We start from the raw sequence: 13,626 nt of genomic DNA, 5'->3' as shown, positions 1-13,626 counted from the left end.
CCCCCTCCACAGCTAGGATTTGCATCCCCCTTTGGGTGGAGTAAAGAGAGAGATCCCATCAAGACCAGGCTCTGCATGGGAGAGAGGGTAAGGCTGGAGGCAAACAGCCCAGACGCAGCCCACAATTGCCCAGGGAGAAGGGTCATGCAAGGCAAAGACAGTGTGTGGGGGTGGCTCTGTGCTTGCAGGAAGGGGGACATATTGCTCCAGCGCAAAGATATGAGGCCTGGGGAGGAGGGAGTGACGGGCTAGACAGGCACGAGCGTGAACGGCAGGTGAACCTGCCTGGGTTTGTAACTGGACCTCTGTTTCTGGCAGAGCCTACTTGGAGATGGAAATGAATCTTTCACAGGACCAGATTCAGAAATACACAGACTGTCTCCAGCTATACGTCAACAGCACAGTCAAAGAGCTGAGGAGACTCTTTCTCGTTCAGGACCTTGTGGATTCTTTAAAAGTAGGATTGCTTCAAATATTTTTAACCCCTCTCTAGAGGATCAATCTACATTTCAAAGTGTTGCTTCCCATGTTGACAGTGTCGTAATAAAACCTAGTTTTGTGTAGCTCCAAATATAAAAGTTGCTTTCTTTTTTGATTTCCAAACTGCTTGCTTCCAGCACTTTAGAGGCTTGGGAATCTGCATTCAAATTTATTGGTCCATAATACAGGAGTTATAAAAGTTGCAGGCCCAGCTTAGCTACACTGCAGTTCTAGAAGTATCTCTGCATTATGCCTTCTATGACTTTGCCACAAAATGGTGTGTTCCCTTCTAATACCTCTGTTAATTTGGATTTCCTTTAATGGTGACATTTACTGCTATGGAGGAAGGTCTTCTTTCCCTCCTTGCTGAGATAATTATTTATTTTCAGCCTTATGCCCAAGTGGGTGTTCTTCAGAGCAAAGGGAAGATCATTAAGAGAGCAGACATGGGTTAGACTCCTAATTACTAAAGATTTTTAGAAAAACGTACCCATTTCCCAGCCTCAAGAGTTTTCAGTTACTGGGATTATCACTGTGGGGCTGTGATTAACCAGTGTGGGATGACCCCTGCCATCATCAAATCTGGATGCAGAAATCTGCCTATGCCATGCTCAATGCAGAGTCCTAAACGTATGCAATTAAGCCCTAAATATATGTGAAAGCTCATCTAAGAGGGTGAGAAGCAGTGAACGGCAGAACAGAGGATGGGGTTTATACACCCAGAAAAAGTACCTAGTTCCTAATGTGCCTTACTTAACCGGTCCCTTTACACATTAAAAAAGGCTAATATGCTATTATGTTAGCTAGTTAAGTGAACTAATGTCTTATGCTGACACTGAAGGTGATGTAATGATCCATCTTTGATTTAGTTTGCAGTACTAATGTGGCTGCTGACTTACGTGGGAGCCCTCTTCAATGGCTTGACTCTTCTGATAATGGGTAAAAATCAACATTTCTTTTAAAGTCTATTTTTAACTTTAACTCTCTTGTGATTTCTACTTAGACAAAACAGCCTATCCTCATGCCTTCCCCACAGTTAAACTATCAACTTTTATTTCCCTTTCCAGTAAATATTCATTATTCCCATTCTGTTGTCCCTCCTGCTAGAATTAATTTGTGTTTTGTGGTTTTGCAGCCACTAGTCCCAGAGCAATGGGAAATTCTGTATTTAGGAGGTTTGAGCAAAGTTCATTTTTAATACAAAGATCCCTGGTGGATCAGCTGACCAAGTGGCATGATATGTGTTTGTCCCTGTTTGAAGTAGGTCTCTTCTCTGGAGGAATCTGATCAGCAGGAATATAACAGTGTGCTCTTTTTCTCCTCAGCTGTGGTGTCTATGTTTACTCTCCCCGTCGTATATGACAAGTACCAGGTAAGCCTGTCCGCATGGTGTAGTTCAGGTGTCTGGGTGGTTCTGCCTTGTTGACACCTGATTGACCTGCTTTCCTTTTGCTCTTTGCAGGCACAGATTGATCAATACTTGGGACTGGTGCGGACCCACATAAACACTGTTGTGGCAAAGTGAGTTCAGCAGCAGACTTGACCAGAAGTCTTGCTGTGAGGTTGAGGTGCACAGGGTGTGGCTAAGAGCTGAGTGGTCCTGGGGACAACATACCCTATGAATGATGTCCTCCCCAGCTCTTGGCATGCAGGAGCCTGCGGGAGGGCAGATCCCTGGAGGAACACAGGCCTTCTCAGCTGAGTGGAGGCTGAGGCAGACTGTGACCCTACATCCTTCTCTCCCCTCTCCTGCCCTTTGGGGGAGCTGTGGACAGAGCAGCCCAACCAGGGACTGATGTCCATAGTTCTACCTGGCCAAGACAAACAGGAAGGAATGTGTTAACTTCCTTCCCCACTGACCACCCCAAGTCTGGGTTTTTGCATTCGGGGACTCTGTCCTTTAGAGTTAACAATACTGTTAACGAACAAAGTGGGAATTAGAACACCACCCTGTTACAGAAAGAAAATACCTGGAAGCACCATGATCTTGAGCGTTTCAAACCACCATGGACGGACAGAAGACCTGGATGAAAGTTTTGATGCAGTCTGCTCTAGTTCCTAATGCGCTGCCTGTATCAAAAGCTTTTGTGGGATATCTAAGGGCACAGTGAGGGTCTAAGCATAGTTCCCAACACTTGAGAATTAATGAAGCAGAAAGGCTGGATTGGAAGGTTGATCCATACATCTCAGCAGTTTGTATCTGTGGCTTTGCAAAAGTTGGCTGAATAACAGGTAGCCAATGGGAGGTTACAAAATGGTGAGATACAGAGAGCAGTGACCCATGAGGAGGTGCCAAGGAAACTGGCTTGTTTAGCCTGGCAAGGAGGGAGCTAAGGAATGATTTCATACCAGCCTATAAGTACTTGATGCAAAGTTACAAGATGATAGAGCCAAACTCTTCTCAGTATTGGCAGATGTTACAACAAGGAGCAACAACATAAATCCAGATTAGGAGGTTGATTTTGGACATTAGGAGAAACTTTTTCACTAGGAGATTAGGACAGCACTGGAGCAGGCTACACAGGGAGGTGCCAGAACCTCCTTCCTTGGAGGTTTTCAAGATGCAGCAAGACAAAGCTGTGGTCAGCCTGATTTAGCATTGGCAATAGTCCTGCCTCATGTAGGAAGTTGATTAAAAGATTTCCAGGGGTCCTTTCCAGCCAATGTTTCTGTGATTCTGCAAAACCCTTAGCACTGGGCAGGACTGAAAGTCTGTACTGAAAATTCTTTGTTTAAATGTCATTCCTGGCTTCCAATAGACCGTGGAAGAATAACGAAGGGGTGGGGAATATCACTGAGCATATCCCATGGTTACATGAACCCCCAAAACCCAGGCCATTTACAACTAGGGGCCTGTAAGAACACGTAGATGGGCATCACCCCTTTTTCTTATTAGACTCTGGTCCACCTGTTGTGAATAGCACACTGAACGCAAGCTAAAGAGATTACCCCTGGGTAAAACTCTAAGTGGGAATCCACTGGATTGGAATAGCTGCCTGACCATATAATCCTCCTTTTTTTTTTTCTTCTTCATTTCTAGGATTCAAGCTAAAATCCCAGGTGCTAAGAGAAAGGCAGAGTAAAGCAGACATGAAGAATTCACCGACTACAATAGTGAATAATGGGGGAATCTGGAGTGAAACAGCTCTGTTCTTACACTTTACTGCAAATTTATCGTTCTTTTTTCCTCGACGCCATAATCTTAGAAACATAAAACTCGGAAGCAGTGCTTTTCCCCCGCTGCTTCTGCACTTAGAATATTTGCAATCACTTGTGTCAAGCACTAAAGTATAGTAAAAAGAAAAGTGTACTAGATGTGTTTTTTTGTGTTGCTTATGAAGTGCATGATGGTGAGAGCCTAAATAATATTGACCTTTTTTATTTTATTTTTTTAGTGTTTTTCCTTCTTCTATTGGCATTGCTTCTATAACTTTTAATGTTACATGTGGCTAGGGGCTTTCCTGCTTAGCGCACTGATGCAATAGTTAAAATTGCTTCTACGTCACTGGGTTGCTGGTTGGATTCATCTTTATTAACTATATAGAATTGTAGACTGATGTTTTAGTGTTTTCCAGCACAAATAAAATAAACAGTAATCGGTACTTATGGTAATCAGTTTTGTATAACTCAAAAAAATGAAAACAAAACCCAGTACTTTTGTCGTAAGGGATTGACAGGCTAATTTACATGTATGGTAACTGGAAAGTTCCAGCATGTTAAATTTATTACAATTTGTATTACATTCTCTGTAGTTCCTAATGGACTTAATTATGGACTCTGAATATTTGCACTTATGTACTTGATACCGAATGCAGAAATAAATGTTACTAAATGTAAAGAATTGTCTCTCTTGTTGCCACTGGGATTATCTTGACATATGCAAACTGGACACATACCATGCAAAAAGAAGCATTTTTTTTCTCTCTCTCTCTCTCTCCCCTTGAGATCCGCACACACTTTGCCCTTAGAAAATGGTGCAGTCCAACAAGACCATTTGTAGTACTTAGCTCATCTATCAGTTTCACATCTTCATGAATATGGAAATAAAAGAAAGATCTTAGCACGTAGTTTGGTTTTGGTGTTTTTAGCAAATAACAGGAACATGCAGTAATTGTCTCTTCCTCCATTTGCACATTGTGCAAATCATAAGCAACACACTACGGGAGAGGTCAGCACAACACAAAGGACTTTTCAATTTCCTTATCGTGGTGTTACTCTCTTATCGAAAGCGTTCTTTGAAATCTGCTTTAAGCTGTGGAATCAATACTGAACCCAGAGGCTGGGACCTGAAATATACATTTGCTCTTGTTCAAAGGTGACGGTTTTTAAAAATTGGCGTTTGGTGTTTGAGAGCCATCAGACAAGAGAAACAGCTGGTGAACATTATCTAAAGTGCTTCAAAACAAACAATTAGTTAAGTGCTGAATGATTTGCCTATTTGTGGAACATACCTGTAGAAATTTTTTTTTTTTTTTGTATAAAAATGTGAACATCAAAACATTTTCAGCCAAATTGCAGTTTTTATCTTTTTCTGCAACAAAAGTTTTTATGCAGAATGTATTTTTCCCACAAAGAACTAGATCCTTAAACACTTACCTGAACTTTTTCAATTGAAGTCTTTCCTTAGATTCATTCATTTAATTCACCTTCATCTCAGTTACACATGGACATGGTGATATCTGTTCTAGGTCAAGCTGCAGTTCTGCTTGACAGTGCTGTCCCACAAGCAGGGCCCAGTACTCGGTGTGCAATAGGCCAGTCTTACACACAGAGCTAAGATATTTATTTCATGTTTGCACAAAGATGGGTGCCTGGGGGGTGATTCTGCAAAGCTAGCACACCACACAACGGAATTACAACATATTTATCCTGTTACATGATTAGCAAAACCAATGGAAAACCCACCCAAATTTACATTCATTGGTTAGTGATCACCGTATCTCTTGCTATTGGTTTGTTATATTTAAATTAGCTTCGCTTGCCATGTAACTCAGCACGCGTGCTCTTGACAAGTGTGTGTGTGGGCAATTTGCATAGACCCTCAACTGAGTCCGGTGGTCGTGATCTCCCCCTGCCACCTTTACCCCAGTTACTGTGAATTTTGCTGACTTCATGCCACTGGCATTCTTCTATCCTTGTTATCTTCCTTGGAACAAGTTGTCTCCTTGAAGACCCTCTTATCAATCCTTCCTCTGGAGGTTGATGATTAGTAAGGCATAAAAAGTAATCAGACCCAAACTGAACAGTGTCACCATTATCTAGACATTAACCCAATCATATGGTTGTACTCAGTCTACAACTGTGCATAAACGTACTACCAGAATGCACATGAGGAATTCATAGAAACATTGGTATGGCTGTAGGCTAGTTAATTCTTGTGAGGAGTCTCAAATACCCTTATTTTCATTTAAGGTTTATATTTAAATATTCTTCTTTGCTCTTATTTAAAAATACTACAGCGTCTTTTAAATGTCACCTGCCGCTAGATATGAACATTTTTTCTCAATGAAAACTAGAATGCCTCAATGTGACATATGTTGCTTTTGATCAAATGGAATATGTTTTCTTTAGCGTGTGTAGTTTGCAGCCAGGAGTTAAAATTCAACACCTACCCCCAGCGTTAACTGCCTCTTAGACTTTCCTACCAGTGCATTCAAATGGCCAGAATATGCCCTGTAGTACAGTACAGCCTGTGCGAGTGTCCTTGAGGATAAAGATAGACCTTCCGAATGCTTATTCCATACAAGATGAGTACGTGGGTCCAATGGGTTAATTTTGAAAATGAGCACATTTAATGTCCCATTCCACTGGTCCCATAAAGGTGTTCCTCCCAGGCACCACCAAGCGGTTATATCCAAGACTGGCCTTTTGCAATGCCAAACCCTAAGCACAATTTAAAAGCTACATGTCCTGTATATTTGGAAATCAAATGAAATAAAACTGTCTGGCAGAGCCCAAATGTTCTTAAGAATCTAAATCAATAGAGACAAAGAACCCCATTCTTGTCTCCTCCAGCATTACCCTCTCTCAAAACCCACAGCCCTCCACTCCAGGCCCTCATCACCCTGACTGTACCCCTGCACACCCACCTCTCCAACCATACCCTTTACTTTTATGTTTTCCCACATCCTGCCTTTCTAACCCAGCTCCCAAACTTCCTTCCAGCCCCCCTGACTTTCCATATGTTTGGCAGTAACAGCCTGCAAGTGGGCAAGTGCTGCTGAGCAGCTGGGGTGGGTTAATCTGGTGGGTGGAAGCAATTTGGAAGACTGTACTGGGATGCACCAGAAGCAGAGGACTTTAGCCAGGGCTTGGGTTGCTTGTGCTGCCCGTGGCCACTATCACTTGACTGGGATCACAGCGGTACTTTCCATGATAGCTTTGAACATGGAAGATCGGAGGAAGCTATCACGCCCAGAGCTCCCATAAACCTTGTTTGCAAACCTCTACTAACTCATGGTCCTGCTGTACCGCTTGCAGCGACAGAGCCCCTGTGCATACAGGGAGTGAAAGCTTGTGGCGACTTTAGTGTTCCCTGGTAAGTCTCATTCACAGAGCAACACTATGGGGAGGGGCTATACCTCCATCTTTGGTTTTCAAACAAATGAGGGGAAAAACCAGCACTGAGCTCTGATTTTCAAAATATTTTAGTGTGATTATAGTTGATGGCTGAAGATACTTACCACAATGACACATACTCATGGGTTGAGCTGTGCTCTGAGGTACACAGGCTGTAAAGCCCTTTTGTTTCTGATCATCATTTGCATTCAAATGAAGAGCTTGAATAGTAAAAGCCGCAAACTTGTGAGGGTTTCTAGGCAGGTGAAACCAGGGAAGCAGGGTAAAATGCCTGGGGAGAGGAGGGTATTAAACCATTCCTTTCTCTTCAAAATATTCCTTGCCAGAGGAACCTGGACATCACACCACATCACTAGTGCTTCAGGAGTCAGCTTGTCCTCCTGGTTCGAAGGCTGCTTTAACAAGATATGCAAGTGTATGGATGTTTTGAAGACCCGCCTAACCAAATGAGGTTGTTCAGGTGGTTGGAGTTAGGTGTGTGCTAAATACCTTGCCCAAGCAGTGTCTCTCATCCTCTGTCTCTGGGTAGTTCGAGATGCTGATACTCCCTTTCTGGAGAGGAAGCTGAGAGGTTTCTAAGGTGGATGTCTCAGCTGGGAGGCTTGTTTAGATGCAAGGACAGGTCTGGACCTGGCCTTTCCATGGCTGGCAACTGGTTGGCTAATGTAAGGAAAACAGCTGTTTTGATCTGCTCAACATGGTGCTGCCTTTCAAGGAAAATAACAGGTCTACCTGCTGAGCTTACCTTTGAAAGCCAGCCCAAATGACTGTGCTAATTTGAACTGAAACCAGTTTAACTCTAGTTTGGGGGTATGAAATCAGGAGTGGTGTGCTGGTAGGAGAAAAAATGTTGTTAGAACACCTACAAATGTGTCTTTTTTAGGCTCTACGACTTTAAAGTATCTTCTCCATGGTTTCACCTGTACCTTCCAGAAACTTTATAAGCCTGCTCCTAAACTGCTGCCTGTTAAGGAGAGGTTTGATTGTTACTGAAGAGCTCTGTCAGTGCTTTATGTCACTTGAATGTCTGTCTATGTCTCTTGAAATGAATACTCCATTGGTAGTTTGATGTGAAATGTGAATACTCTCCAACATTGTTGGTTTTGATTCCCTGCTTCTCGGTGCCTCAGCAGTATTCCACTCTTCTTCTAGCCTATGCATTTGTCTCTGAGCTGTTACTGATCTCTTTTATGCTTCCTCTGCTCTTTAATATTAATCTAGACATCATAAAACACCATCATCAGTATCAGGAAAGCCCTGGAATTGGGAGGAGACAAGAATGATCTAATGTTCTGTAAGCAGCAAGTTAAAGCAAGTCTGTCTGCTTCCCCACAGCTTTTGCTATCTCCCTGCACTCTTTCAGATGGCAGCTGGCTCCCATCCCTGTCCTGGTGGGTTACAAGTCAGTCAACTGTAAGCTTATCAGCCTTTCCTTCTCCATATGGGCCCAGGGAAATATGTGGCAAGCCCATGCGTTGGCCCAGTGCAGCTTTGCAAATACCAAGTGTGATGTATTTCTCCCTGGCTCTTCTTAATATATTCTTTTCTCAGGCACAGAATTAAAAGATGCTCCATCAGTGAACTTGCATGCGAGCTTCCTGGGATGCTGGGAATCAGCGGAGCGAGGCTGCTGGCATAAAAGAGCCTGGTAAGACTGGCTGGCACATGCAGCCACTGCGGGACATATGGTATTTGGATAAGGGTGAGACATATCCACTGATAAAAGAGTCAATAGCTGCAGTGCCTGAAAACAGAAGGAGGAATGGTCTCATTCATTTCTGCCAGGCTTTCCTGCTGCTTAGCACCTTTACAGGAGAGAGTGCCAAAACCTTGCTCTCTGCCATGGTAGGGGGAAGACACTGAGAGTGGGTGCTCCTTTCCACAGGTGCACATGGAAATGGGAGTTGACTGTAAGGAGGTACATGAGCTTCACCTGCTTTTCTCTCTTACCTGAACTGTTCATTCCTTGTCTTTGGTGTTTGCTCATAAGTGAATGGTCAGCTCACCATCTGTTAGTGCCCTCCTCTGGTCAGCATCTAATCCAAGTAACTGCAGGCTAGCAAGTCAGATTCCTGTGACTTGCCCCTTCTACAACTCTACTTTGTTGACTGGGATGTGGCCATCTCTGCATTGCCTGTGTTCTCATCTTCCCGTTCACTCCTGCTCTGCCTGGGAGATGCTGAAGGGACCAGGATGAAAATAAGAGGATGGGATAGAGCTGCAGAAGAAAACCAAAAGACAAACTAGCCCTGTGCTGATATGCTTTCATTGCTTTTCCCTCCTGTCTGCCCCTTAAGTAGCACATCAGACTCATTTCTCAAGTTGACTGACTATCAAAGTGATTTAGCCTCAAGGTTGCAATTTATGCCTCCTCATGGCTCTTTTTAAGTTGAAAAAATAATTCAGCCCAGTGAAGCTAATTGTCGTTCACAGTAAGGCCCCTCTGCATATATTTCTCTTTATGAGGGAACTGTAAAGAGGATACTGGTTAGGTTTTTACTTCTTTTGTACAGCCCTCTAATTTAGCTAAAGTGATGTAAAGTAGCCCAGACCAGTCCAAAAATGTCAGTAATGTTTCACAGATGTGACAAAAAAAAAAAAAAGAATGTGTCATATCCAGGCAGTGGAGTGACTTGAATAGCAGATGTCTTTACACAAAATATTCTTCATTTGCCAAGTTAGACATGAGGCCTAATTTCATTTCTCCAAATTCCACAGATGCTTACTTGGAGAAACCACCATCCACATGATTATTAGCCTATTAGACTGAGTGAAAAAGTATCAGCTTCCGCACGGGCTTAAGATAATTATTGTTAGCAGAAGAACATCAGCTTAACTTGTTAGTTATCAGCAAATTTGCAGCACTTAATTAGGAAGAGGTGGGGCTGTAACCTTCTTAGAACAACTTGTTTGAGGAAGCACCTATTGTATTCCATCTAGTCAGAAATTTTGAAGTCCTGGAAACCTTCCTCACCTCTCTTCCCCCCTTGAAACCTAGACAATTTAAACTTTTTTCAGCTGAAATATAAAGCTGTGGTGAGCTATGGAAAGCAAAACTATCAAAAAGTATACTCCAAGTTTTCACATATCATCTTAAAAAAAAAATTAAGGCATATAAAATTCTGATACTACTAGTGTCACTTTTGAACACCAGACTTTCAGAAATAAGCTTAAATTTTAATTCTGATATCAGGATATAACCAAGAATCTCTCTTCGTCTCAAGTGTTTTATCTCGCCCACTTTCCCAACAGCAATCACAAGTCTATGACTCACATACTATACCAATAGTGCAAATTAAAAGAAAACATTGTTTCTACTGCCATTTAGCCAAAGGTACTCCTACAGCTCTCCAGTCACAAGAGACTTGAGTAAGTCTGCTTTCTAGAGTGAAATGCTGTGGTGTCTGTTATGCAGGATGAACTACGGTATCAAAACTTAAGTTTTGCAAAAGAAATCAGACAGAGAAGCTGCTATAGAGTCGTGTACCTGGAGTCTCTGATATGGTGCCATGAGAGAAATTATGAGTGAAACAGATTAAAATCTTCTATTAATAGAAGATTTTAAAGAGATCTTCAGGAGCAGATGGTAATTGGTAGCATTAAAAGGGGAGGTCAGTACTGAAGTTTCCCAAATATCAGCCATATTTCAACTTTTCATACATAAAATGAAAATAAATTAAATACCCTAGATGCAGAGGATGCTAATGAGTTTTGCAAAAGATGTGAAATGATGAAGTAGTGGCAGGAGACCACTGGGATGCCACAGATAATCTTGAAGCCCATGAGCAATAAAAATCGGATGATATTTTGCATCACAAATGCAAAGTTATGTCATGGATTGATAACAGAAAATTCTCTTGTTGGCTGGAAGGCTGCTGGTTAGAAATAAATATTGATGAGAAAAACCTGGTGGAACACAGTGTGAAAGTGCTCAGTGGGGCAGAAAAGTCCTGTTAGGGGTATCCAAGGGAACGTAGGGGCCATTACAGGAATGGAGTCCAGAAGAGTTTGGCTTCGTTATTCTAGCAAAATGAAGGCTGGGAAGGTGCACTGGGGGTAAACACCAGGAAGGCTGAAAGTTGTTTAAGCTGGTGCTTAATTAAGCTGCTTAATGATGACACAGGAAAAAAATTACACTCCATGGTTTTGGTCTGGAAATTAAAATTTACTATTGGTCAGGGAAATTAACACAAGTTCCCAAACAGGAGTTAGAAACAAGCGCTGTGAATCTAAGAGTCATTCAGGTAGGAAATAAATTACATACAATGCTGATTGCCTTCTTGATAAAATAAGCAGATGGCAATTCCCCATGTGGCCCTTTTTTGTGCTTGAAAGTGAGTTTATAGGAGGTGATTGAAGGGAATCACACACATTTTTCCCCCAGCAATTATTGCACTAGTGCATTAACCGTTGGAGAGTCTCTGTGTTTATCTGGAAGAGAATATTACAGATGCTTATCTGATACGGACAAGTAGATCAACTGAAGTCAGAGCAGAGTAAATAGAGAGGGAAAACATCTACTGGAATTCCCTTCTTAGTTTTTACTCTAATAAACTTGTCAGGAACCAGATGATTTATGACATGTAAATTTTCACTCACTTTGAACATGTATTAGCTTTATCCATGTTCAGATTATGAGTTGTAGTAAAAGAAAAGAGGGAGCAGATCCTCCTAGACAGCATTACCCCTGCTTCCTCAGACCTAATATCCTGGTAGCTCTTGTAAGCTGGTGCTGCGTTGCCCAGGTACTCTCACCATAAGGCTGGGCAGGGATTTGACTTTCCCCACTTGGTGATCAATGTATCGCTAAATTTACTTCTGCTACAGGGCAGCAATAAATTCCTAGAAGTCTGGAGCTAGAAATCAAAGTATTTCTTAGCTTAAATGTCCTGCTGCAGTTGTAAAACCATCCCAGTTTATGACCTATTCTTTCCTCATGTGTGCACTTTATATGTCTGTGCCATATTTACCACCCTCACCTTTGACAGGAGTTTGAAAGCAACATCTGTGGATGAGGTCTTCTTGGACTTGCACAGGCAATTGAAAAGGCATCACTCTAGAGAGGAAATAGCCTTGTGGAGGACCTTTTGTGTAAAAGCCACTAGAAATTTTCTGTTAAGTGTTGAAGAGCCTGATGTCCTTTGCAACTGTGCAGAAGTGTTTTAAGTTCTAGTGAAGCCCTGTCTTGAAATATCTGCTGGAAAAAATGCTACTATTTCACATCAGAAGTCCTGATTTTTGAGGCTGTTTTTGCAGAAAAAAATGGTTATGTTTCATAAGCAAGCAGGAAAATATCTATTATTTTTCCATTAAAATCTGTAATTCCACTGATACGTTTTTACAAAGCTACCTGTACCACCACAACAGTGCGACCACAATTTTTCAAAAAGCCCAGGAAGAATGGGTAAACTTTCTACCTAGAAATGCTTAATTGCTTGAAAAGGAAACAACCTATAGTTTTTCCTCAAGTATAATTTTCAGTTGAGGGGCTAAATTCACCAAGAGAATTGAAAATTTGCGCCCAGTACTTTGGTATTATAGAAATCAGTTTGTTTACTTGGCCCAGAGGTGCCTGAATTTTGGTGAGGTACAAAACTCCCTGCGCTCTGCAACTGCTGAGTTCATTGGGGCCTGACTCCTGATTAAGAATTAAAAAGATTTTCAGAAAAAGAGGGCCCTTCCTTTTTTCCTAGCAAAGCTTTACCTAGTACCAAATTGGCTGTCATGCAATGAACAGAGAACTTTTTTTTTTTTTTTTTAAGCCAGGTAGGATAGGTCTTCTACCAGTCCAGGGATTACTATGTTCACCCAGATAATGGTATTCCATCTACAATGAAATGAAGACAAAGATCCATCTATTTTGGGGGTTAACTGGAGATACTTTCCATATTCAAACTGCAGAAGAGCATTACCACAGTCTACAGGGCAGTGGACACTGATTGCCCCCATCTCCTGCAAACATCAAGAGGAGAGGAGGATGCTCATCTTGCTTGGGATCAGGTCCTGTGCGTGTACCCAACACACAGGATTAGCAGCAGATCATTTAACACATGGCTGTTCTCGGCACAGTTCAATTTCCAAAGCAATTTCTTGGAGTGCTGAAGGTGAAGGATGGCACCGCCTTTGCTGATTGTCCCTTGCTGAGCCATAAATCGATACTGATTGTAAATGAAGAAGGTCTCCAGTAATAGCTTGGCAAGGTGGCAGCAGCCATAAATACGTAGGAAAGAAAGAGGCCATCTCCTAACAAGCTGGTTATCTCCAGAGGAAAGTTGCAGCACTTTCTATTAGACTTTTTTAGATAATTAAAGAGGTGATATTATCCTGCTGATTATTTGTCTCTATGAACTTAGTTCACATGGATATAACCAGCAGTGCCACCTGATATTCCATCATACAATCACTATTTTATCTTCGATTTTGAATAGAGGATATTTGTTCTCAGAGCCCTTGTTTTTAGTGATAACTGTAAAACATGATGACTGCATTTAAAAAGATCCATGGGAAAGCTTCAAAATGCAACTCAACTGCAGCCTGCAGGCTTGGAAAAGCAAATAAAGTATCTAA

General features: G+C 41.9%; 1 protein-coding gene across 2 annotated transcripts in view; it reads left to right on the top strand.

The window, feature by feature from the left end:
* RTN1 (reticulon 1) overlaps window positions 1-3,575 on the top strand; it is a 120,940-nt gene extending 117,365 nt beyond the window's left edge. For both annotated transcript variants that reach the window (XM_059819738.1, XM_009809370.2), the window contains 5 exons: window positions 319-457; window positions 1,350-1,419; window positions 1,806-1,852; window positions 1,943-2,001; window positions 3,521-3,575. In XM_059819738.1, coding sequence (XP_059675721.1) covers window positions 319-457; window positions 1,350-1,419; window positions 1,806-1,852; window positions 1,943-2,001; window positions 3,521-3,563 — 358 coding nt within the window. In that variant the 3' untranslated portion in view covers window positions 3,564-3,575. The remainder of the gene's footprint in view (window positions 1-318; window positions 458-1,349; window positions 1,420-1,805; window positions 1,853-1,942; window positions 2,002-3,520) is intronic.
* The last annotated feature ends 10,051 nt before the right edge of the window (window positions 3,576-13,626 follow it).

The sequence above is a fragment of the Gavia stellata genome, chromosome 7 (assembly GCF_030936135.1).
Source record: "Gavia stellata isolate bGavSte3 chromosome 7, bGavSte3.hap2, whole genome shotgun sequence".
NCBI classification, from domain to species: Eukaryota; Metazoa; Chordata; class Aves; order Gaviiformes; family Gaviidae; genus Gavia; species Gavia stellata.
This window is presented reverse-complemented; position numbering and strand designations above follow the sequence as displayed.